Consider the following 26466-nt stretch of genomic DNA (forward strand, 5'->3'; position numbering starts at 1 on the left):
AATCTTTATACCTTCATAATAATCTAGTAATGGCCATAGTGGGATATCATCACAAATAAATATAGAAAACACGAAAAACTTCATTTATCACAGCTCTTTGAATAGGAAGAGGCTGAGATGTTTCCCTTTTTTAAACAAACATATTTATGAGACATATAACGGTTTTTGTGAAAGTTGAATTTTGTTGTTGAAGCAAAAACTTATCTCCAATAAAGGATTTGATACGTCAAAAAATAAAAGAAAATTTTATAGTGAATGAATTAATAAATAAGCAAACAAATAAATAATAAAAGTAGATTAATAAATATAAAGCATAACGGTACTTAAGAAAGTTGAATTTTGTTGTTAAAACAATACTTATCTTCAATAAAAATAGATAAATAAACATAAAGCATAACGGTACTTCAGAAAGTTGAATTTCGTTGTTGAAATAATACTTTTCTTCAGTACAGAAATAAATAAGTAGAAAAACATATGAATGAATGAATGAATGAATGAATAAACAAATAAATAAACAAACAAATAATTAAATAAGTAAATGAATAAAAAAATGAATAAATTCACGAAGAAGAGAAAGAAGCAACACAAACAAATCCAAATTGCTGAGCATTACCAAACACGGGGCGTTGGAGCAAGGGGTGACTTCCAGGTCATCTCCTTGACAGAAGGCACCTCCGGCTGCAGGAGTTGGGGAATCGCACAGACGGGTACGCTGCCGAAGGCCCTGTTGACAAGTTGTGCTGCACTCGGACCAAGCGCTCCATTCTCCCCAGCCTCCCGAAACTGAAGGACGACAGGTGACGTCATAGGACTGAAGTGTTGATTAATGTTATTTGCATTTATGATTTTCATCTTGGTACCGCGAGAGGATCGGTTAAAGACGTACATACATACATGCACATACATACATACACACACACACACACACACACACACACACACATATATATATATATATATATATATTTATATATATATAGAAATATATATATACATGAATATGATAATAAGGGCGTGAAGTTGATTAACAGAGTAGAAATAAAATAAAAATGTATTAGTGTCTCTTCAATATCAGATTACAATCTCGTTTCACATACATTTATTTCTATAACTCAAATTTAAAATCTAATATACGTACATACATACATACATAACATACATACATACATACATACATATGGTGATGAAGGAGCAAAGTTAATCCACGTAGAGAGACAAAATAAAATTAAAATTTAAAAACATCTTTCCAATTCCGAAACCGCAAAGTTATTCATATATATCTATTTCTATAATTCATAATGAAGATTTAATATAGTACATATATACTTACCTACATAAATAAATATACATGATCATAGTGAAGAAGGAATAAAGTTTATTAACATAAAGAGAGACGAAATAAGCTCTTAAATTCCAAACTTATTGTATGTAATATATATTTATTTTTATAATTTACAGTGAAAATAAAATATAACAACATAACAAGACATACATACATACATACACCAATTATACATCATCATACATACATAAATACATCCACAATAACATACATACATACATACATACATACATACATACATACATACATACATACATACATAATAAAATCGTTTGTAAACACATGCACCAATCAAAAACTCTGAAAAAATGAATATGTAAAATGTAAGATAAAAATCCCATTTATAAACTGTCACAATACTTGAATTTTTATGACTGTTCGACCGCCTGAGCATACCTGGGCAATCCCGAAGTTTGCAAGGTTCTTCCTCGACCGTTTGCCCAATACAAGGTCGACCTCCATACAAAGGCGCAGGGGCTGTACAATATCTGGTTCTCAAGCGTACGCCGCTGCCACAGGTCACGCTGACGAAGGAAGAGAAGTTGTGTGTCTGGCTGGAGTTTCAACAGTGAAAGGTTAATGAGGGGTCAAATTTATCGTTTACTCTCTCTCTCTCCTCTCTCTCTCTCTCTCTCTTTTTGGTAACGCAGCCGTCTCAGCAAATGGTTTATTTTTTTCCTCGAATAGGAAATATACAAAACTCTCTCTCTCTCTCTCTCTCTCTCCAATAACTCGATCGAGTTCTCAAGCTGGTTACTATTGGTTATTAATACAACCTCCCGGGCTCCCATCTCTCTCTCTCTCTCTCTCTCTCTCTCTCTCTCTCTCTCTCTCTCTCTCCCCCTGGTAATGCAGCCGTCTTAGCGATGGTTATGGTTTTCTCTAATAAGGAAATATACCCCCCCCCCCCAAAAACTCTCTCTCCTTCTCTCTCTCCAATTAACTTCGAGTTTTCCTCAAGCTGGGGAATTAATTGGTTAAATTTTAATACAACTCCGTCCCAAAACATCTCTCTATCTCTTTATCATTTACTCTCTCTCTCTCTCTCTCTCTCTCTCTCTCTCTCTCTCTCTCTCTCTCTCTCTCAAATAACTCGATCCGATTCTCAAGCTGGTTACTATTGGTTATTATGCACCTCCCGGGCTCCCATCTCTCTCTCTCTCTCTCTCTCTCTGGTCTATTCAAGTTACAAGTCAATTAACTGAATTTTTATAGATGAATAAGTCTTTTAGTCTCATATCGAAATTAAAGATTTGCACGTTCGTTAGTAAATACTGCTGTCCCTGTTCCTCTGTCTCTCTCATGCAATAATAAAAGGTACATTTATACAGAAGTGTGACGGCGTTCGGTCTGACTGTCTGACTGTCTGTCTGTCTGACTGTCTATCTGTCTTTTACCTGCATTCACCCCAGGGATCCCAAGGCGACCAGTTCCCATCGACTGGGCAGGGCTGCGGTCGACAAGGACGGGTATGGATGTCATGTGGACGTGAATGAGTCTCCGATCTATCGTTGGCATCGTCACTCTTACAAGGGGCACCGCCATGGCGGGGGGCGGGCGAGTCGCACGCCCTTCTCCTCTCCTGCTGCCCCTTGCCACAGGAGACGCTGCAGGATGACCAAGGTCCCCAGGATCCCCACATGCCGTTGACTACTCGGAAGGAAACGAAAGTGTTGACCAGGTATCGTTTTCATTAGGTCTAGGACATTTCATTTTTAAGTTTATTTTACAAATAACAAATATAACGTGTCGAGTAATATGCTATATGATGATTGTCAGGGGTCGAAGACTCTACATAAAGGATCTCTATGTTCAAGGTGTATGCCGTCAATGGGTTGCAGATCACTGTGCATTAAAAAAACTTCTCAAATTATAATACTCTCCATATGATATATCGTATACAAACCAACGTGTCATAACAGTTAATTGCGTCCTATACGACAGGAAAAATGAATATTCTTAAGATCATGATGTCTGGCATATAAGAAGGTCCATCAATGAGTTTTATGATAGTTAGGGGTATACAGTACTCTCTAAAGAATGTTGAGGTTATGGCAGGGTAGACAATTACATATGTTAGCATATGGTTATCATCAAGGAACAATTTGATATCTACTACATAGACGAATATAGCACCTTTTAATTACTTTAATTTTTTTAAAAACTGACAAAAGTAGCAATAATAATAATAATAATAATAATAATAATAATAATAATAATAATAATAATAATAATAATAATAATAATAGGATGGAGTTTGGAATAGAAAAATGCGCCTTAGTCAACATACAAAAGGGCAAAGTAACAAGAACTGAAGGGATAAAGCTACCAGATGGGAGCGACATCAAACTCATAGATGAGACTGGATATAAATACCTGGGAATAATAAAGGGAGGGGATATAAAACACCAAGAGATGAAGGACACGATCAGGAAAGAATATATGCAGAGACTCAAGGCGATACTCAAGTCAAAACTCAATGGCGGAAATATGATAAAAGCCATAAACACATGGGCAATGCCAGTAATCAGATACAGCGCAGAAATAGTGGAATGGACGAAGGTAGAACTCCGCAGCATAAATCAGAAAACCAGGAAACATGACAATACACAATGCACTACACCCAAGAGCAAATACGGACAGACTATACATAACACGAAAGGAAGGAGGGAGAGGACTACTAAGTATAGAGGACTGCGTCAACATCGAGAACAGAGCGCTGGGGCAATATCTGAAAACCAGTGAAGACGAGTGGCTAAAGAGTGCATGGGAAGAAGGGCTGATAAAATTAGACGAAAACCCAGAAATATACAGAGACAGGAGAATGACAAACAGAACAGAGGACTGGCACAACAAACCAATGCACGGACAATACATGAGACAGACTAAAGAACTAGCCAGCGATGACACGTGGCAATGGCTACAGAGGGGAGAGCTAAAGAAGGAAACTAAAGGAATGATAACAGCGGCACAAGATCAGGCCCTAAGAACCAGATATGTTCAAAGAACGATAGACAGAAATAACATCTCTCCCATATGTAGGAAGTGCAACACGAAAAATGAAACCATAAACCACATAGCAAGCGAATGTACGGCACTTGCACAGAACCAGTACAAAAAGAGGCATGATTCAGTGGCAAAAGCCCTCCACTGGAGCCTGTGCAAGAAACATCAGCTACCTTGCAGTAATATGTGGTACGAACACCAACCTGAAGGAGTGATAGAAAACGATCAGGCAAAAATCCTCTGGGACTATGGTATCAGAACAGATAGGGTAATACGTGCAAATAGACCAGACGTGACGTTGATTGACCAAAATCAAGAAGAAGTATTACTCATTGATGTCGCAATACCATGGGACACCAGAGTTGAAGAGAAAGAGAGGGAAAAAATGGATAAGTATCAAGATCTGAAAGTAGAAATAAGAAGCATATGGGATATTCCAGTGGAAATTGTACCCATATTCATAGGAACACTAGGCACGAACCCAAGATCCCTGAAAAGGAATCTAGAAAAACTAGACGCTGAAGAAGCTCCAGGACTCATGCAGAAGAGTGTGATCCTAGAAACGGCGCACATAGTAAGAAAAGTGATGGACTCCTAAGGAGGCAGGATGCAACCCGGAACCCCACACTATAAATACCACCCACTCGAATTAGAGGACTGTGATAGAGCAAAAAAAAAAAAAAAAAAATAACAATAATAAAGGAAATATTTCACTATGGAATTCGCACAAAGCTCGACCACTCATGGAAAATTCAAACTTGACCTGATTTCAGTAACAATACCTCTGATGCTGAGGTCAGCCTTGGCTAGATCTTCTCCGAGGTCATTGTAAGCCTGGCATATGACCTGACCTTCATCCTCCATCTGTGCGGCTATCAACTGTGGGATATTCATAACAAATGGGTATATATCTGATAATTTCCAAAAAAATGAATATCCTAGCATGAGCTTATATCTTGCGGTTAAAATGTAACTAAATATTCATAATTTTTAATGGTAATTAACTATAGACTTAACTTACATCAAGCAGAAGCTGCTTTCTTGAATGCTAAAACTGATGGTTAAGACCTCTTGTCAATCAAGGCATGTTCTGTTAATGATCTATTTGTTAATTATACGTTAAATTTGCAGTGAAGAAATATCACTATAATAATTACAGGAAAATGTCAGTTTTCCATGGAATGTTTATGAGCAGAGCAACACATTATTAACAACTTATGTATTAAATAGCTCCCTGGAATGCAAAACAAAATAATAAAACCTATTAATATATACAAACCTCTAACATCTGAAACATATAACAGATATGAAATATCCAGACTTTGATATTTTAGTTATTGGTTACGCCAAAAAATAACCATATTGATGCCCCCTTTCATTTCTGATTATCTTAGAATAAGATTTGTGATAGCAACTGAAATGGGAATACTTCTGTAAAGCACAACATAAAATAATAGCATAAACAAGAAATAAACAAAAATAAATATGTATCATCTGAGAGACACAAAATATGTGAAACACCATAAGTATAGTATAGAATTTTTTGTTGTTAAATACCCTATGAAGAACAACACGTGGTGAAAAGTATAAATACAGAGAAATATCTAACATATGATGCATATAAAACATGAAAAGGAATATCCAAGAGGTCATTATTTTCATATAAAATAATTACCTGGAGGGACCCATTCGTGAGATGTAGATAACGGGAGTGGAGTTCCCCGGGGGTGACACCCCACTGAATGGTGGGGACGGGGGATCCCTCAGCCTCACAGTCGAAAACAATGGTGCCTCCAACTTCAACAACTGCAAAATATTCATATAGGTATACATACACACACACATAAATATATGCGCAAAAATCACAGTAGATGCACATGACTTCATTATATAAGCAAATACCATAGTTAAAATGATAGGCAGAAAGTCAGTACCAAGCACTTTCGCTTTTATTCAGGCATTGCCTCGACAATGCCTGAATAAAGGCGAAAGCGCTTTGTACTGACTTTCTGCTTATCATTTTTCTGTGGCATTTCCCGGCTTTTTCCTATTTATATAATATATATAAATATATATTATATATATATATATATATATTTATATATATATATATATGTATATACATAAGAACATAAACAGTAAAATTTCAAAAGTATTGCAGTCAAGGACAACAATATCTTCAATTAAAATCATTGGAAAAAAACTCTTATATACGATAATTCCTAGAATGTGAGTAGACAAAAGTTCAATTTTATGAGGAGGCAAATGATATTGAATTTTTATCCTAACCTTAGTTGTTCTTAAAGTTTGCACTTATTGCAGTTTGCTTGAGAACTTCAGCAGCTACTTCAAGCAAAGAAGAAAATGATATAAATAGAAATAATCATTCGAGCACACCCAAAGAAAAAGCTAATTTTGTCAGGCGGAAATTAACGTTGCATTTCAATCAATGTAGCTTTCAGCCTTCAAACTGACCTGATCACGATTAGATTAAAAACTTATCCGATGCATAAAGAAAACATCTCACTAGAAATTAAAATTTCAGAACATTCAAGCAATATAGACGTTTTTCAGAGACGGACAACAATGATGAGGGTAAAATTTAATCTTGGTTGCTAATTTACATCGCGCTCCCTTCATTTACCCCAAAACCTCTAACAAGTGCAAAAGATACAAGAAATTATTCTTTAAATAGTTATCATTTCCTGACATTTAAGCGAAAAACATAAAGTGTTTTCCATCGAGCAAATGCATTTTTATCTTCATTTTCGTGCACATTTACTTTGCACCCATAATATTTTGCCCGAGGCTCCCAAAATACAATTTCTTGATGGATTTTCTACCGTTTATGGCAACATTTCCATTTGAGTTTTCATAAGAATTACAAAAATAAATATTCGTAGAAAGCACGAAGAAATAAGGGAGATGCTCTGGAAAGGGTAAATCTACGATTCAGTATTTCCACTATTGTGTGCGAGACAACGGTTATTATCAAACGCACCAGGATTCCACACAAAGGGAGAATCTCTGATTGATTAGTGAATGAACGCATGGACCACTGAATGACTTCTCTTTAACCAAACATTTTCCTTTGTGCGTTAAGACCAGATAAAGCGGGAGAATTTCCAATACGTAGGAAAGCGCTAACAATTTCAGCATTGCTTTCTGTAAATATTGAGACTAGACGACCAAGTCATCAGGGAAAAGCAATAATTAATAAGAAGTCCCATGAATGACGAGAATAGCTAGTTTGTCTGCCCCACTATTCTCTCTTCCGATGAACTCTAGTTTCCCGCCGAGAGAAGTTAAAGCGAAAGAGCAGCTAAAAGTAAGAGAGCATCAGTTTCCCTCCTTTATTTCTAATGAGTTCTTTGCTCCATTAGATGCAAAACCACAAAGCAATAAAAACTGTCACTCATGAGTAATGCATGGCTTCATTTCTTTCTTTCTATGAGGAGTCTTTTGCAATATTTTACATCAGTGACTGGCCTACCCTCCAAAAACAAAAAGATGCCATTAAACGTTGCTGCCACGGCTCCCCTCTCCCCAACCCCCACCACCATACAATAAAAAGGTGCTATTAAACTTACCTGCACTGACAGGTGGCCGGGTGAGGACGGGAGGCGTATGCACCACAAGGTGAGCAGTGGCCTCCGCTGCTCCAGCATCATTACTTACGACGCATTTATATTCACCTGCATCCGACGCTTGCAAGGAATCTATCACCTGAGAAAGGAACCAGGGGCAAGGGAAAATACGAGCGATTTTACTGAGCTCCCACAAACAAATTAAATTTTTATGGTAAGATGAAATTCTGTCGTCGTCTCACGGTGCTGATCATTGGAACTGAATATAATTTCAAACACTTTCAAATGGTCAGAATCATTCTTAAAGGCAAAGTAGAAACTGAACCAAGTGATGGTACTGATTATTGGAACTGAATATAACTTTAAACTTACAATCAAAATCATTCTTAAAGGCAAAGAAGAAAATTAACCATATAATTGTACTGATTATTGGAACTGAATGTTATTTTAAGACTTTCAAATGACTAGAATAAGCCTTTAGAGCAAAAGAGAAAAGGAGAGGAAATTATGCTCACCAACGACCCGTTCTCCATCAAGTGCACGCGGTCAGACGAGTGCACAGAATGCCCCTCCTTGATCCAGGTCGTGGCAGGAGCTGGGTCACCTTCGGCAACGCAGGTCAGAGTGACGGCGTTCAATTCCAAAACGGTCATCTCTTCGGGGGCGTACATGATGACAGGGGGCACTAAATAAATGAGAGAAGAAAGCAAGATGCTAAAGGTAAAGGACTGGTAATGGAATAAAGAAATGGAAAATGTCTTTTTTTTTGTTTTTTGTGTCCCAACTGATGAATCAATGACCAAACTACTCCTCTTAAAAAGGCTTCACTTAGCAGCTTCATAACCCGGGTGAGAAGCCCATTCATCATCATATCGAACCCACTTACAAATTATATACTATTTACTCATATACTGTATGATGCTCATGGGTTTCTTTGACGAAGGTAGTCCATTCGAACACAATGAAATGACATTTATTCCTCCTTATCATTATTGGTGAGGAACCTTATGTTGTATGAAAGGCCTAACACAGCTCTAAGCCGCTTAAAAAACTGGAAATAGATGCAGTAGCATCAAGGAACCTGCATTAAAGGTATTAAAAGTCTAATTCATAGGCCACTTTCACCAGTTTTTCTTCACCCATTCCTTATAGTCGACCTAACTTTCTGTAACCTATCAGGTTGATGTCCTTATTTCTGAAAGAATATGTAAATGTTCGGAATTGATTATATCCTTGTTTACAAATTCAGCACATCCACTGCTCCAGTCTGATTTGTCGCCAGAATGACATACGTTCAGATTTAGCTCTATGGATGCTCTTTTATTATACATAGATTAAGATAGGGGAAGGGAAATAAATTCTCTGCAGGGTGGGAAGAATCCGGAGGTTTACACCAGGCCTCTTACACTTCCAAATCAATAGTCTAAGAAGACTAATATTTGTTTCTTTCCTCTAATTGTTGTTGGAAATGGACCCAAAAAGTCCATAGTTACTATACCAAACTTGTACAAAGGCCCATTGTGGCCTAAGGTTTGGTTAATCTAAAACCAGCCAACCAATCAAGAGGACGTGTCTGAGAAAAGAGGAAATAACTGAAAAGTAACATAATTACTGTACCGAATGCATATTCTAATAGTTCACATCTGCCTTATGCATTTTAGGGCATTATGAGAGAATACTTTATATCGAACCTAGAGATTCCGGCTAACCAACCTGTCATTAAATAAGTTGACTCATGATTTTCATAAAATAAAACCTATCTGTATAACTCTTTTAGTACCATTGTTCCTTAAGTAAGGTCATCTTTGTTTTCAAGTAGGCGATTCTGACTTACATAATTCCTTTCTAATTTTCTTTTTTAGGATTCGATAACTTGTCATATAAATCTTAGTCAGCTGAAATTGTTTTTTGGTCTCACTGATTATGACAAGCTGAAGGGACAACCGCTTATTTCTGTGCATTTCTGAGAGAAACCATCACAACTCACATACTCACACACACACACACACACACACACACACACACACACACACACACACACACAACCTTCCCCACCACACAAGAAAGTAAAAAGAATGCAAAATATATAAAGTTCTTACCAGTACGGTTTCTATCCTGAGCTGCAATAGTATGGTTTAATTAATACCTTTTGTGGAGTTGTTATCACATAAATACACGAACCAGATCAGTTAATCGATTAATCTACAATTCACAGCTCTATAACTGTTTACTTTTTCCTGTTTACAAAGTCTTACAAATGTAAATGTAGAGAAACTCTGTCCCATTAACCTACGTTCACATATGCTGGTTTTCAGAATGCAGAACAGCGCTAGAACAAATATTCTTGCTTATCTCCATTCGCTTTCGGAAAAAAAGAACGAAATAGAATACGATGGGAACTCCTTTCAACCCTCGTTAGCTGTTGCGTCATCATAAATGGAAGTCTCGTAATCTGAGAATCATGCAAGAGGGGAAAGCGTAGGAAATAAAAGCCAGGAAAGGAAATGGATTTAGGAACTCTTCTCTTAACAAGAGGATGTATTTCAACATCCTTTCTATCTGACCAATCAAAACTCACGCAAAATTGAAGCTGCTTTCATACGCACATACACACATGCGCACACATGCTTACATAGGCGTTACCTTTGACCCTGACACCTGCAACGGCTTTTCTGTGACCCGCCTCGTTTTCGGCAATACAGGTGTAGGTCCCTTCGTCAGTTTTGGAAGCTCTTTCAACCACTAGGGTACCGTGGCCGCCGCTGGAGGTCGAAACACCTGTCACCTGAAGGAAAAAAATTGCTTAAAATGGTAAAAAAAAAATTTCTTTCATTGAAAGCATCTGACTCAATTAACATCGTCTCATAGAGCCATAAGTTGCAGGGTTACAAATTCAACATTTTCGAAGTTAAGGAAAAAAAAAGCACCAACATTTCTGTCTAATAATATTGGCTGTGAATATTTTTTATACTACTGGACATTTGTTCGTTAAGATAGGGGAAGCTATAGTATATGTTATGAACAACAGTGCGAGTTTCATTTACCGGGTAATACGAGAAGCCATGCGCTTTATCGATAAAACTAAGAGTAATATATACCTACGTATGCACACATGACTAAAACATTCCAAACTATTCATTCAAAAAATAAACTATCGCCCACTGTCATAATTTTTCCTATATAGTACATGGAGTAACTTTTACAGTGAGAGAAATTCACGCCTATATCACCTTGGTGCCATTTAAGAGCCACCTAATTGAAGGAACAGGCACTCCCGTGGCTTCACATTCAAGTTCCAATCTGAAATGGGAAAAAAAGAAAGAAAATAAAGATAGAGATTTGATCAGGACTTGTAACTTATTCATGGTTGAATAAGTTGAATATGGAAGTTCAAAGGGAGCAATGAGATGGAATAACGAAACAACATTATTATTAATAAACAATAAAGTCTTCTTAAGTGATACTAATCTGTCCTGCTTTGTTTAAGGCGGCATTTAAATGAGCCTTTATATTTTATTTTTACCAAAGTAGTTACTGACCGGTGCAAAATGAATGTACAAATCATGTTTTAAAAAAGCTGCCTACAAGAAAATAGTCTGCATATAACACGCAGTGTTATTAATTCTATATTTTTTCCTGAGTATTTTATGGCTACAATAGTCCTCATAAGAACAGTTTTTAAGGAAATAGCAATAACCGCTTAAGACTGTTAATAGTATCACAATGACTGTTACCATTTTTTACAACAATAAGGATAGTCGCACTAACAAGAATCTGCAAAATAACTTCCATATTATGACTATCACGCATACCAATACTATTGTTACAACTACTACCATCAATAATAATAAACAAGTAATAAATGTGCCGAAGCTTCTTCGGCGCAATCGAGTTTTCTGTACAAAGTATAATGCTGTATAAAACCATCAACTATGACTGGCAGCACTACAGTTGCTCACCACATGCGGTAGAGTGAGGGTGCATCCCATGGCCACGGATAGCGCTGCCATGTGTCTCATGGCCTCAGACAACGCTGCCAGATGCACGATAAATGGCTACTTTAACCTTAGATAAAATAAAAACCAATGAGGCTAAAGGGCTACAATTTGGTATGTTTGATGATTGGAGAGTGGACGATCAACATACCCATTCGGAGCCCCCTAGCCTTAGTAGTTTTTAAGATCTGAGAGCGAACAGAAATAGTGCAGACGGAGTGGTAGATAGCCATCTCAATGGTTTTCTTTTGCAGAAAACTACAAATATGAAGAATGTCACTCACCTGTCTCCCCTGGTGACCTCCTGAGTCCTCGGAAGGACAGTCATCCTTGGAGGAACTTGAACGACGACCACCACTTCTCTGTACAACCTCCCAGCAGCGTTGGAGGCAAGGCAGGTGTATAGACCGGAATCAGATGCCTGATAGATATCAAATAAATGGGAACGTGATAATAAAGGGAATAATTCACTCATTAACTGAGCAGACCTATTTGAAGGATGTGTAATTTTGAAAAAAAGAAATAACTTATATAATGAAGCAACGTGAGGATACGAATACAGTTGTTACACGAATCACTAAGACAACGACAAATCAGATGTATCAGGCTTGTTTTTTGAATGCTTGTATAAAATCTATCGTTTGTACTTAACTGTTCTATTATTTTTTACCACGTGATCTACGTCTTTCATATTTGATTTGTTTAAAATTAAAATATACGCAAGACGAATAAAATTCTTGAAAAAAAATTACAAGGGGTGATCAGGCCTCCAGCTTACTTGTGTCACATGCTAAATCTACGGTAAAATACCCATTGTTTCACCAACGGAAATTAAAATGAATACGCTATACGTTATAGGAAATAATTGTTTTGTATTGTTTAAGATGAACATTATTTACTCTTTACATTTTCACTCTAATAAATATATCATAGATTAGGGCAAAATTACCTGTATAGATGCAATGACCAACTCTCCATTTGTGGTCAGCTTGAGCCTCTGTGTCTCAGAGAGAATCCTCCCTTCTCTTAGCCACCTGGTTTGAGGAGTTGGATATCCGGATGCTGTGCACCCAAGGGTCAGCTCCTCACCCCTCACAACCGACACAGCCTCTGCCAGATCTTCCTCTACTGACGGGGGCGCTGAAAGTGAGATAATACACGTACAATAACGATGCACAGTTGCAGCGACTCGAATAAGGAATCTTCTACGATGATTGCCCTCGTTTCATTTTTCCGAAGGTAATAGCAGAAGAAGAAGAAGAAGAAGTAGGATGAAAGAGAGAGAGAGAGAGAGAGAGAGAGAGAGAGAGAGAGAGAGAAAAGTTTTATATGTAAAATACATGAGACGATGGGTTGATTTTTCGAAGCTTCAGTTGGTTACCTTCCATTTTTCTTTATTACTTTTTCCAGGTATTTTTAATCTTTTTACATATGTGAGTCCTAGGGTTATAATTAATATATTTAATAGCATAATGTGATGGGCTGTGACCTTTTTGGAATGCAGAGAACAGAGCCGAAGCAACGACCCGAGAAAAGCTGATAAAGGATTTCTGGGTGGCGTGATATGAAACTGCATAGTTAGGCGAGTCAATGTTCATCAGTTCATGGGTCTTTGTTCAAAGTGCCTTTGGGAAACTGGTTGTAGCCAGTAATATGAGGCGTAAACGAAGTGTGCATTCGTATGTGCGTGTGCGCCACTTCCTTTGATAATGGCCTCTCTAGCCAAGTCTATGGGAAGACTTGCACAAAGATTCATGGGAGGAAGGCAAAGCCACGATGGCGGATGCCAAAGTGTTTTTATTTATCAGTGAGTGAGATATTCCAGCTGCAATGGGTGAGTGTTCAATTACTTTAGCCAAAGGAATGGCTTGTTTCACATTGTAGAATATTTAATCTTTAACTTTGTCTTGAAACTTATGTGTGCTAACGAGTGTGTTCCTCGTGTCTTTGAAACAGACAATTTTGGCAAGGGCATTGACTGGCAAAGGGGGTCCGAGAGTCCTAGAGGGACAGGGAGTCCCAGATGGGAGAGACAATTAGTGTGACAAATTACTGTTTTAGACATTTTAATGTTGGGGAGTTAACTGAGTTAAGTTAGTCAGTAAGACTTGGATCATTATCTTTCCATTGTTAAATAAATAGTTATTTTTTACATAACTTGACTCGTTTTGATTACCTATTAGAATGGAGAGAAAGAGGTCGAGAGAGAGAGAGAGAGAGAGAGAGAGAGAGAGAGAGAGAGAGAGAGAGAGAGAGAGAGAGGGGTCGCAAGCCGTTGGTCGCTTGGAGAGAGAGAGAGAGAGAGAGAGAGAGAGGCTGTGTGTATTGGGTTGCCTGACGCCCGGAGTTCCACGTTTACCAAATGAATAACGAGATTAATATCCCGTTAACACATACATGTGTAAGTAAAAAAAAATGCCGCATTCAGATTTGTAATCTTTATAAATTACAAATTCTGATGACACGCAACTTACCTGATTTTAATTTCTATTACCAGACCTTTTTTTTTTTTTTTTTATTTTTTTTTTTTTTTTTATTAAATCTCATTAGATATTTGCCTAAAAAAAAAAGATTTCAAAATAAAATTCAACATTCGTAAATGTCAGGCATTTTTCAAATAAATCGTCCTCACTTTAGCTTGTTTAGCTTCATGAGATAAATAGTCTTTAATAACCTTATGAAAGTATAACCTGAGATCTGCAATTGGAATTCATGTCTGGGAAGAAATCTACAAAGCGATTCGAGCATTACTATAGTCATTAATGATGCACTTTCATATATTTTATGATCAAACTTACTTAAAATCTATTGCATAATCAAAAATTTATATCTTGAGATCTTTAGGTATTTGTTTCATATAAACACATTTGTAACCTAATTATAGGACCAAATTTTATTACTACTGTAGGGAAATAATCTTTGATACCACCTTACCATAGAGGGCATCACTGTGCAAGCTCAGCGAGGGTAAGCTGCCAAAAATAAGAGAGAGAGAGAGAGAGAGAGAGAGAACTTTTATGGTCGGTGATAAAAGATGAAAAAATACCGACTAATCCAAGAAATTTTCATGGAATTTTCGCGTGTCTTTCTTATTATTAAAAAGAGCTATATTTTTATTTTATATAAAAAATAAAAATATAGGTCTTTTTTTTTAAGCTCTGCAAAATTTCACGGAACAGGAAATATTAGTGTAAGAAATTTTCGTGAATTTTTGTAAACTAGAAGTCTAATCTATTAACGTGTTGCACACCATACATGGCGGCCTAAGGAAGCGAAACCACAGGGAAACAAATAAAAACTATACATGCTGGAAAAATGGAAATATACAGAACGTGAGGAGTGGAGCCAAAGTAATAGACATACACCAAAACAGCCATATAAATAAATACTCTAAAACTAATTAATGTACAGAAAATTTAATAGAAACAATACGTTTGAAAAGACACAATGTTCAGATTTGAATGAAGGACTGTGCTGGAGGACAGATTGAGTCAATAACCAGTGTTTTATGTATAAATCGTGTTGAAAACTTATAACGATATTACAATACCCGTGGGATTTAGACATTGTAATAGTGCAACATTACATTTAGTTCTGCTTAATATTTCCTTTTATGTTTTTGCCTTGCGTTTACATTTCCATGCAATACACTCTTACGGTAGTTAGCTACCGAAATGCTGTTAAATTATGTGTATCTTGTAGAATTGTCAGCGTTGTCTAAGTTTGGGGAAGTTAATACCGAATTATATATCAGATATTCATCAGTCATTCAATATAAAACACTAACGAGAAAGGAAATAGTTACCATATAATGTATTGTCTACTTGAAGTAATTTAATAATATAAAAACTGCTATTTTAAATTTGTATTAATTTTTCCTTCAACTATACATTTTCGCTTAGAAAATTAATCCATTACGCTGAATTGAAATGACAGATTTCTTGTTTTTCGTGTTTCTAGAAATTCCGCGAATTTATTTTAATCGCGAAATCAATTTACTGGGGAGCGATGTTGTTCAGTAATGTCAATAAAGAATAAATTATAAAGGTATTTTATATTTCTACATGTCAGTGACTGCAGTTTTTGAAATAGAAAATCCAAAGTTTTTGTGTGAGTTGCAAAATAGTTTTGCCAGTAGATAACTGTTGAAAAATTGTGCAGGAAACTGGCTAAATCGTTCCCTGATAGCAGCAACGATAGAAGGTGATTCACTAACACACACACACAGGTAGAGAGAGAGAGAGAGAGAGAGAGAGAGAGAGAGAGAGAGATCGTCTGGCCATTGGGAGAAATTTAATAATTAAAAGTTCTCTCCTCGTTGTTGCTCCTGGGTGAGTCGCCATTTTCTAGCCAGCAAAAGCATTGACGTAAATCTAAAAACTGTTTCTGTTCTTTATGAATCCAAATTATTTCTTGTTCTCTAACAATTTTTGTCTCCAAAGCATTGTTGGGTAACATACAAAATAATCATCTTTTTACTACTTAAGTAAGCCTATTTATCAAGTTAAAAGAGAACTAGTAGAATTTGCCCCTTTTAGAAATGAATGCCTATTGTTGACTATTACTTTTGGAGATGACAGTTATTTCCGTCTGTTTGTATCTGTTTGTCTTCTGTCTACATGTGAATGATATGAAAGATTTATTTCAAAAAGTGCTTCACGAATTCATACAAGTTGTGGTCTTTTCTTGTTAAAAACCATGAATAGCTCATTATTCTCGCATTAATTCCAATACTACTTTGACCTAGTGTATTTATAAACATTGCATCTAGATAAGATCAGATAAAAGGAAAGAGAGCAAGAGCCAAAAGGGGTACTGACGACAGAGTAACAGCAGAATACGATTCAACCGTTCTGAAATAAATGAACTTCATTACCAAGAAATATGTAAGTTTTCACTTATAAATTCTGTTGATGTCAGACAATCACTCGATCAAAAATGCTCTAAACCACCAACCAAATCTAGCTTTAAACATCATCTGAACGTTTTACAGATACATGCGCATCTAGATTTGAGTATTCATTAAGATCCTCGTAAAGATATTCGTCCGTTTTACTAGCATTAATAACACTTTTATCAATCAAGCATCTTCTATTATTCTATTCGCTGGTTAAGGATTCAGTGTCGTTTCCATTATTATTTCAGTTTGTTTTGATAAAAATTCAGTTATCATTCTAGATATTGAAAATACTCATTATTTCCTTATTGTACATTTTCCATACGAAACTTTGGAAAATATTTCCTTAATTTTATTCCTACCTTCTATTTTGTTGTTTTCGCTTTCGTATCTGAAAACAGGTTGTTTTTTATTTTTTTTATTTTTTGAATCTGTGCACCTTCGGAATAAAACACATGATTTTATGTTGTGTCGGATCGTTGCTGACTACCTGACGGTGGCGAAGAGTTTAGGGAAACTCCTCTTTATAAAAATGAACTTTTTGATACTGTATGAACCGCTTTGTGATCATTATAGGAAAAACGTTTCCTAAAAACAATTGAAACAATTCCAGCTGTTGTCACTGGAACGACTGCTAGACTCTCAAAGAAACTGTTTTTAAGGTCATTAAAGGGCAAAGACTACAAAGGGAGACAGAGATGGATTCAATGGTTATCTAAACACGAGTGTGACTAGCTGGCTATTATAAGCTCAACACAGGACGAAGGAGACCAAGGAAAATCTGGCTGAGGACAAAGCGAAGACGTACGTATATCTTAGTTTAACCAGACCACTGAACTGGTTAACAGCTTTCCTAGGGCTGGCCAGAAGAATTAGATATTTTTACTGGGCTAGGAACCAACTGGTCACCTAGCAACGGGACGTACAGCTTATTGTGGAATCCGAACCACATAATATCGAGAAATTAGTTCCTAATCACCAGAAACAAATTCCCTCTGATTCCACGTTGGCAGAGCAGGGAAGCGAACTCGTTTCTACCGAATCGGTAAGCGAGCACGTAAACCACTCGTCCAACGAGGAACTGACATAGTGGAGAGAATTAAGATGATGAGCAGTTTGACTTGAAAAGGGAATCTGGTGCGAGTCCATTGAAAAACTTCTACTTACAGTGCACAGTCAAAAGGACCTCAGCCGCAGATCTTCCCGCCGGGTTGCGAGCCATGCACTCGTACCTCCCCATGTCTTCCACAGCGACGGGAAGGATCAGTAAACTCGATCCGAGAAGCTAGAATATAAAAAAATCATGAAAGGAATATGAATGTTTCAAAACTGCCTAAGGAGATGTACTGCCCGTCTTTGAGATATACATTTCATCTCCAGGGAGATTTCTTTCTTGGGGTTTTTGGTGATATTAGGCAAATCATTTTGACTATTTACAGGAATGAATAACTTATCTGACTCTAGAGATCCCATGGATAATAATAATAATAATAATAATAATAATAATAATAATAATAATAATAATAATAATAATAATAATAATAATAAGCAAATTGCAATATATTGTAATTTTTCATTCAGATTCTCTATTAGGGGCCCAAAATGCTTCAGTATACCACGTTTGAAGGAAAGGCCTATTTGAACCCTGACATTACTTAGTAATGAAAATGCATCATACAGGCACAGAAAAATGCCAATTCTAAGAAGAAAAAGAGGGACAGGACAATAAAAAAAGGAAGAAACGGCGACCCATATCTTACCTGCACTCTTGGATCCTCAGGCGTCACAGACTGCCCTCCACGATCGGGCCTTGCCCAGGTGATAACGGGCACGGGGGTACCTGAAACTTGGCACCTCAGACGCACCTCTTTGCCCACAATTCCTATGACCTCCTCCTGCCCAGCAGAGACGGAGGGCGATTCTTGTAACGAAGGAGACAGATATGGATTATTTCTAATGATAATTAGAAGTGATATATAGAAAACTAGGAAGGAGAAAGGGAGAAGAATAACAAAAATGTCGCTGGGTCTTTTGATTAAAAAGTGAAATCCAGACAAAATTAGTAAGAAGGAAGAAGCCTAATTAAAAAGAAAATGTCGATGGCGTCATTATTTTTCAATACCATCATATTTTCACTAATATTTGGAGTGGTTAATGTAAATGGGAGGGAAATGGTATATTTATTTCTTATAATATTCACTTTAATGTGCAGGAAACGTTCAGTTATTACCGTTTTCATCCATTTAACATTTTTATCATCAACGATGTCGTAACTAAATAGAAAATAGAGATTTCTATGATGTAAACATATACATAAAGAAAAACCACTTTTGCTTTCAATTCCATCCGAGGTGATGCTCGTTCAGCCTAAAGCCTAAAATCGAAACATCCTACCACAATGCGTGGATGATCCTAGCCACGGTTATTCACCTTGTACTACGAGGACGGTGTAGGCGTGGGCTACTCCTGCAGGACTACGGGCGGTGCAGATGTAGGTGTCAGCCAAATCGGGCGTCACCTTAGGCAGGTGAAGGGTACCAGGCGCCTTGAACTCGAACTCTGAAAAAAAAAAAGAATAAAACGAATACGGAATCGTTGCCGGTCGAAAGGGTTGGTAAGAAATGGCAAATGGTGAAAAACAAAGTTTTTGAACCAGGCAGAGTGATATCTTTCAATGTATATAAATGATAACGGCCACAATATCCTCTTAACTTCTCGAATTTGTTACAGTATTTGGATAAGCTTGTTACAGCAAATTGACAAGTGTATCTGGTAAAAAGTGACTTGTAGATTATATATATATATATTATATATATATATATATTATATATATATATATATAATAGTATAATATATATATATATATATAATATATATATACATATATATATATATATATATGATATATACATATATAATATATATATATATATATATAAATATATATATATATATACATCTATATTATATATATATATATATATATATATATATATATATATATATATATATATATATTATTAAACAAACATTCAAGAATACATAGTGCAGAGACTCATATTAAATAAAGTATTTTGCAGACACCACAAACCACTGTACAGTAAATATGAAAAAGTATCTCATATCCTAAACAAAAAACAAACACAATAATACCTCAAAACAACAAACAACAAACAACTACAAGCAAACAAACTCATAAACGAGAATCTCATAAACTTCCTTCAAGTCATCAGTTCCACATCTCGTTCCGCATGACTCACCTGGTCCGGGGCTAATGACCTGATGTGCTTTGAGCCAGGTTATCGTGGGCGTGGGTGACCCCGAGGCATAGCAATGAAGTGTGGTCGATTCACCGCTGACAACCACCACCGTCTCCTTGCCCGCTTCCACTCCAGGAGGTGCTGTGGAAGCAAGTTGAAAAAAAAGATAAAAAGATTGTAGACACGATTGGAGGACAAAAATAGAAAACTAAATGATTGTACACATGATAAGGGAAAGAATAAAAGATTCAGAAATTGCAAACATGGTATGTATTTTTAGTTAATGGCCGTGTGATGTATGATTGATGCGGTGGATGCAATGTATGCTTTTTTCCTTTAATGAGACAACACATTTTCGACAAATGTCAGAAGCGTTAAAAGGAATAAAAAATAAGATTATAGACGCAATAAAGGATATGTATTTTTTTAGGTAATGGCCGAAAAAATACTACTGTCATTGAGATAGCAAAAGAAAAGAAAAGAAAAGAAAAAAAAAAAACTGCGGACGTGATACAGAAAATGTATTTCTTAGGCAACGGCCGAGAACACTACTGTCATTTAGCAAAATAAAAAAGAAAAAGGGTACACGTAATGGGCAAATGTATTTTTTAGGTAACGGCAGCTCCCCCCAACTCGACCTAAAAAAAACAAGCTTTTGCCATTAAGATACCAAAATGAAAAAAAAAAAAATCAGATGTGATTAGGGAAATGTATTTTATACATAATGGCCGAAAAAAACTACTTTCCACTAAGATAGTGATGAATGTCTCGCCATTTGGAATAGGGAAAGGCCTCAGGATCTATTGATCAAGTGACAGTAACTTGGAAGCACTGATAAATCTTTCGGTGGTTATTTTCAGTTAAAAGGTCTCTGTCAAAGTAGTGTTATTGGGAATTATGCCTGGAAATAGGAAGGCATATTTCCTTTATATATATATATTATATATATATATATATATATATATATATATATATATATATATTATATATATATATATAAAGCGAATAACACAGGAAAAATGATAGTCAGAAGTCCAAGAGCTTTCGTCTTTACTAACACAATGTCTTAGTAAAGACGAAAGCGCTTGGGTTTCTGACTATCATTTTTCCTATGGTATTCGCTTATTTAATGAAGTCACGTGCATCTACTGTGATTTTTTAAGCATATATATATATATATATATATATATATGATATATATATATATATATTATATTATATATGCACACGCAATACACGAGCGCAGTACATGCTTGTTTACTGCTAAAGTCCTAGGTTCTTTTTCTGTAACCCAAAAAATCTATTGATACCCATTGGCTCATATTCCCAATTATGTGGATGATTTGGCCTTGAATCAGAAGCGACACAGACCTATATATTTATTCATAATAATATATATATATCATAATAATATATATATACTATATATATATATATACTATATTATTATATATTACTTATACACACACACACACACATATATATATATATATATATATATATATACATATATATATATATATATATATATATATATGTATATATATATATATATATATAATATATATATATATATATATATATATATATATATATATATATTATATATATATATATACACCCACACACCACATATATATATATTATAATATATATATATATATATATATATACTATATATATATATATATTCTATATATATATATATATATAGATATATATATATAAATATTATATATAGTCCCTTATGAACTTTAAATATCAACTCTTACTTTGTACTGTGAGAGGGAAGGTGTGATTAGCTTTCCCAGCTTCATTTTCAGCGACGGACAGGTATAATTCCCGACGTGCTCAGGACGCACGGGTGACACTTGGAGCCCTCCTGAAGGTACGAGGCTGTCTTCCGCAGGCGGCAGAGGTGCTCCTTGGAAGTACCAATGGACCTGCCAAAAACAGATGCTTTCAGGAGTGACAATTTTCATTGTTATCGTGGTGGTCATCTTAATAACGTTGATGACGACGTGATGATAATTACGATAAAAATGGCAACAATGTTAACATTGACTTCTGCTACTACTAATGATATTACTTTCAATAGTTATATGGCTGTTGTACTATTTTGAATCATTACTTCCGGAATAAATGGGAGTCAAATCCAGTCTGCATGATGATAAGGTGTAATGAAACTTACTGTTATTCAGAGAAAATACTATGGAACTGCAAATTCTCTCGTTTATGAATGACATTTTCTTTTATAAATAAATAAAAATATATATATATATATATATTATATATCATAATATTATATATATATATAAATATATATATATATAATACTATAATTAATTATATATATATATAAAATATATATATATAGGATATTATATAGTAATTAATAAATAGGTATATATATTATGAGAGAGAGAGAGAGAGAGAGAGAGAGAGAGAGTCGCGTACTTTTGGACTGGGAAATCCTGTGAAGGAGCAAATAAGATTGACCATTTCACCCGACACAGCTAGGATTTCATCCGGTGCATCTAACAGTTGGGGAGGTTCTGTAGGGAAGAGATATAATTGGTCTCAATATTCTTATTATGGGATAAATAGTACTATGTACAGATAAGCATGAGTCATACAAACGCATATACATGAAATACAATTGGAGAGAAAGGTCTCAGGTACACAACAAGATCAAGAATACGAGATGGTTAATTGTCAAAAGGGTAAACATTAGAGATAATCCAGGATTATCGGATATCACACGGTCACAAACCTAAACAGATTTGACCCTAACCGAAATTAAAAAGTATCTTTCCAGTCCAAAACATGTAAAAACTGAATATATTAACTTTATTGCTTATATTTATCTACAACTTTTTTCATTATGAAGGCATCAAGTTTAAATAAACCAAGACTTAAATTTAGAACATTTCCATTATTTGACTGGATGAAACAAGATTCAATGATATTCCTTTTAACTGTCATTACATGGGATTAAGGCTCTTGCTTGACTCCAGTTAATAGGATGATCTAAATCTCTCATATGTACGAATAACGCATTCGATATTTGCCCAGTTCTCACAGAATATTGATGCTGTTTGAGACGTTGTGAAAGAGATTTACCGGTCTGTCCGTAATAGACTATATCACTTTTTGCAAGGAATTTCATATATGTAGCCTGGAAGATCTTTAGGAGAATTTTTGATTACTAAACTCTTGACATTAATATTACTGAAAACAACATTTATGTTAAAAAGCTTTAAAATTGTAGGTAAATCTAAAGACCTTTCATCATAGGGTAATTTTAGAATGTTATGCTTACTAAATTCTAGTTTGTCATTAGTTGAATAAAATGTTTTTCTAGCTCTATTCCATGCCACATCTATAAAAGTCCTTAGGTATTTAAGTTTCAATGCAATATCATAAAAGCCCTAAGGAACATCCCAGAAAAAACAGAGAATTTAACATTTTGATGGTGATTGGAGTAGTAACGAACAAAAGAGGCAATGTTAGTTGATTTCCGAAAGACTGAAAGGGTGAAATTTCTATCATTTCTATGGACAGTTACATCAAGAAAAGTCAAATTGCAATTTCTTTCTTCCTCTACAGTAAATTTTATAGAAGGGACTAAATTATTGAGATTATTAAGGAATTCCTGGAGATTTTCGTGAACTGGCCAAAAACAGAAAATATCATCCACATACCTAAACCATATAACGTTTTGGGGTAAAATTCTTGGTAAGAGTTTTGTCTCAAAAAATTCCATGTAAATATTGCTAAGGACAGGAGATAAGGGATTACCCATAGCCATGCCAAACTTTTGTACAAAAAATTCCCCATTAAAACAAAATTTACTATCTTTGATGCTTAAGTGGAAGGATGTTCAAACAGGCAAATAACATTTTATCTTCGGTTTATAGTGAAAAGAGTAAAAGTCCAATCATTTAGGGCAGGGGTTCCCAACCTGGGTACATGTACCCCCAATGGTACATTTGTACTCTTTAGGGGGTACATTGGAATTAAGAGAATAGCCAGTTCTGTGCAATACATGATGAAGCGACATTGAGATTGCACAATGTCGTGTCTTTTTTTCATTTTCTCATTTTAGTACGCAAAGATTTACTTAAGTGTTATCAAGAGTAGGGTGAATACCATTTATTTTTCCACAGCTATGGAACTTCCCGCAGCTGTAATCTGTACCCATGGCTGGCGACATGGTGACTCTGGCTTGAGTCAATCAGTCCTGCTGACCCTCACAGCTAATAAAGGTGTGACAACATCAGTTTCATTGTTTTTCTTTTTAATCCTCAGATTTGAGGGGTACACAGGAATCTATAAAAACGCTCAAGGGGTACAAAAGAACATTTTCGAACCCTTGATTTAGGGAATATAATATGTTGAAGTTTAAATGTTTAATATTTATCTGGATGCTTCAGAAATGACTAGGTTCTATTTTCAAAAGAGATTGAATGCAAAAGGCAATGCATGGAGAGTGATATACCCCTTGTGCAGCCATCGATGTTTCCGCTATTGAAAACAGATACTAGTCTGTTCTGAAATGTCAAGATAAAATAACACTGCACCAAAACTTTACTGTACAGTATTTTTCAAAAAGTTATACCTTCACTTTTTCGACCAGAAATAGAAAATAAATCTTAGTACCAGATTGAAATGATAAAAAAAAGGACTGCATGTATACATACATGCATACATACATTTAGTATACATATGTATGTATGTATGCGTTTGTGAAGAGAGGGACAGAGAAAGAGATGATTTATCACACGTGTGAAGAGAGAGATAGAAAAGAGAGATAATTTATCACACGAACTCTAAAAAAAGAAAATGGAACGAGAGAAATAACGATTGCAACTGTGATAGCAAACATCACCAACATGAGATAACAATAACGTGAAGGAGGTATTTTTGAGTTACGATATACTGGGGCATTTTTAGCTCACACTTATGACTGAGAGGCACGCTATCCTCGTACTATGACGTGAATAGAGAACATGAGTAAGCTCTTGAGACCATGCCAATAAACTGAGGCGCCTGTTTGAGAACAGAAGCGAGCATATTCGCGCTTTTGCTTTCGTAAAGCGCGGAGAAGTTAAAAGGTAGCATTTATACAAGAGTCCATGTAAAGGCTGCTTTGAAGAGTATCTTTGTGCTTTTGCTTTCCTAAAGGACGGAAAAGATAAGGTGCTGATTATACACGATTTCTATGTGAAGGATGCTTGTAGGAGCACCTTTGGGCTTCACTTTCCTAAAGCACGGAAAAGCTAAGGCACCATTTATACATGATGTCTTTGTAAAGGACTCTTGTAAAAGTACCTTTGTGCTTTTGCTTTCCTGAATCAAGAAAAGGCTTTGTAAAACCGGTTTCTCTACCACTCACGTAAGACCTGCAGGAAGTAGTCCTTGGAGTGATTCCCTGCGAGGTTGGAGGCGAAGCAGGTGTATATCCCCGAGTCGTCGCGATCAACGACGTCGATTCGAAGCGTCTTTCCTCCGACGGACACGCCCACGTTGTCGTCGATCCTGATGCCGGATCCTTCCTGAAGAAGCGCAGAAGAAGAGTTTGAGGTCAATTGGAAAAAATATAGATATAATTAAATATTATTGATTAACTCAGGTCGGCTATTCCAGCAAGGCAATATAGGTCCTCGCCAGTAAACAGGTAGTAGATAGTAAATACAACAAAGCATTACAGAAAGATGATACCATTATGAATTATAATAATAAATGTCCGTAGGAGGATGCAAAATAACGTGGAAGTATGCACAAGCAAATAACGATGCACAGAGATTTTATGGGTGTCAGATAACGTTCCTGGGATCTAGGCTGGCACAGACGAGATTAACTCAGAGGTTGTTTTCTCTGTTTTTCTCTTGGTCTCTTTCTCTCTCTAACTATTCCTTTGTATACATACACCCACATACCCAGGCGCGCGCGCATACACACACACACACACACACACACACACACACACATATATATATATATAATATATATATATATATATATAAATATATATATATATATATATATATATATATATATATTTAGCATGCAGGAACGATGGAAATATCCTTCATTACAGGATATTAGGCAACATGACTTCAGAATAGGAAAGGAACGTTTATTTTTTTATGATTTTAATTTTTTTCTAAAACAAGTTTTCCCTCTTCTCATTTTCTCAAATCTTTTATCCACAGAGAATCATAAATTCATTTGATTTAATTTATCAATATTATTATTAATTAATTAATCAGATAACGAAACCTATTTCAAGCTTCCAAAGCTTGAATTATATTAATGATAGTTTTTTGGACTGAAGATGAATCCAGGGAAGGGTTCGAAAGCTTTCTGTAAAGTC

General features: G+C 35.6%; 1 protein-coding gene across 1 annotated transcript in view; it reads right to left on the bottom strand.

Moving 5' to 3' along the window:
* The window catches only part of LOC135211262 (hemicentin-1-like), a gene marked incomplete in the record, with an annotated part of 257809 nt that overhangs the window by 32470 nt on the left and 198873 nt on the right, over nt 1-26466 (bottom strand). Inside the window, 19 exon segments of the mRNA XM_064244559.1 lie at nt 614-783; nt 1739-1866; nt 2740-2992; nt 5131-5227; nt 6024-6154; nt 7939-8074; nt 8451-8620; nt 10579-10720; nt 11166-11235; nt 12215-12351; nt 12880-13070; nt 17995-18112; nt 18588-18748; nt 19258-19386; nt 20088-20228; nt 21860-21914; nt 21917-22030; nt 22545-22642; nt 25486-25645. Coding sequence (XP_064100629.1) covers nt 614-783; nt 1739-1866; nt 2740-2992; nt 5131-5227; nt 6024-6154; nt 7939-8074; nt 8451-8620; nt 10579-10720; nt 11166-11235; nt 12215-12351; nt 12880-13070; nt 17995-18112; nt 18588-18748; nt 19258-19386; nt 20088-20228; nt 21860-21914; nt 21917-22030; nt 22545-22642; nt 25486-25645 — 2601 coding nt within the window.

This window comes from Macrobrachium nipponense, chromosome 4 (assembly GCF_015104395.2).
Source record: "Macrobrachium nipponense isolate FS-2020 chromosome 4, ASM1510439v2, whole genome shotgun sequence".
Lineage (NCBI taxonomy): Eukaryota > Metazoa > Arthropoda > Malacostraca > Decapoda > Palaemonidae > Macrobrachium > Macrobrachium nipponense.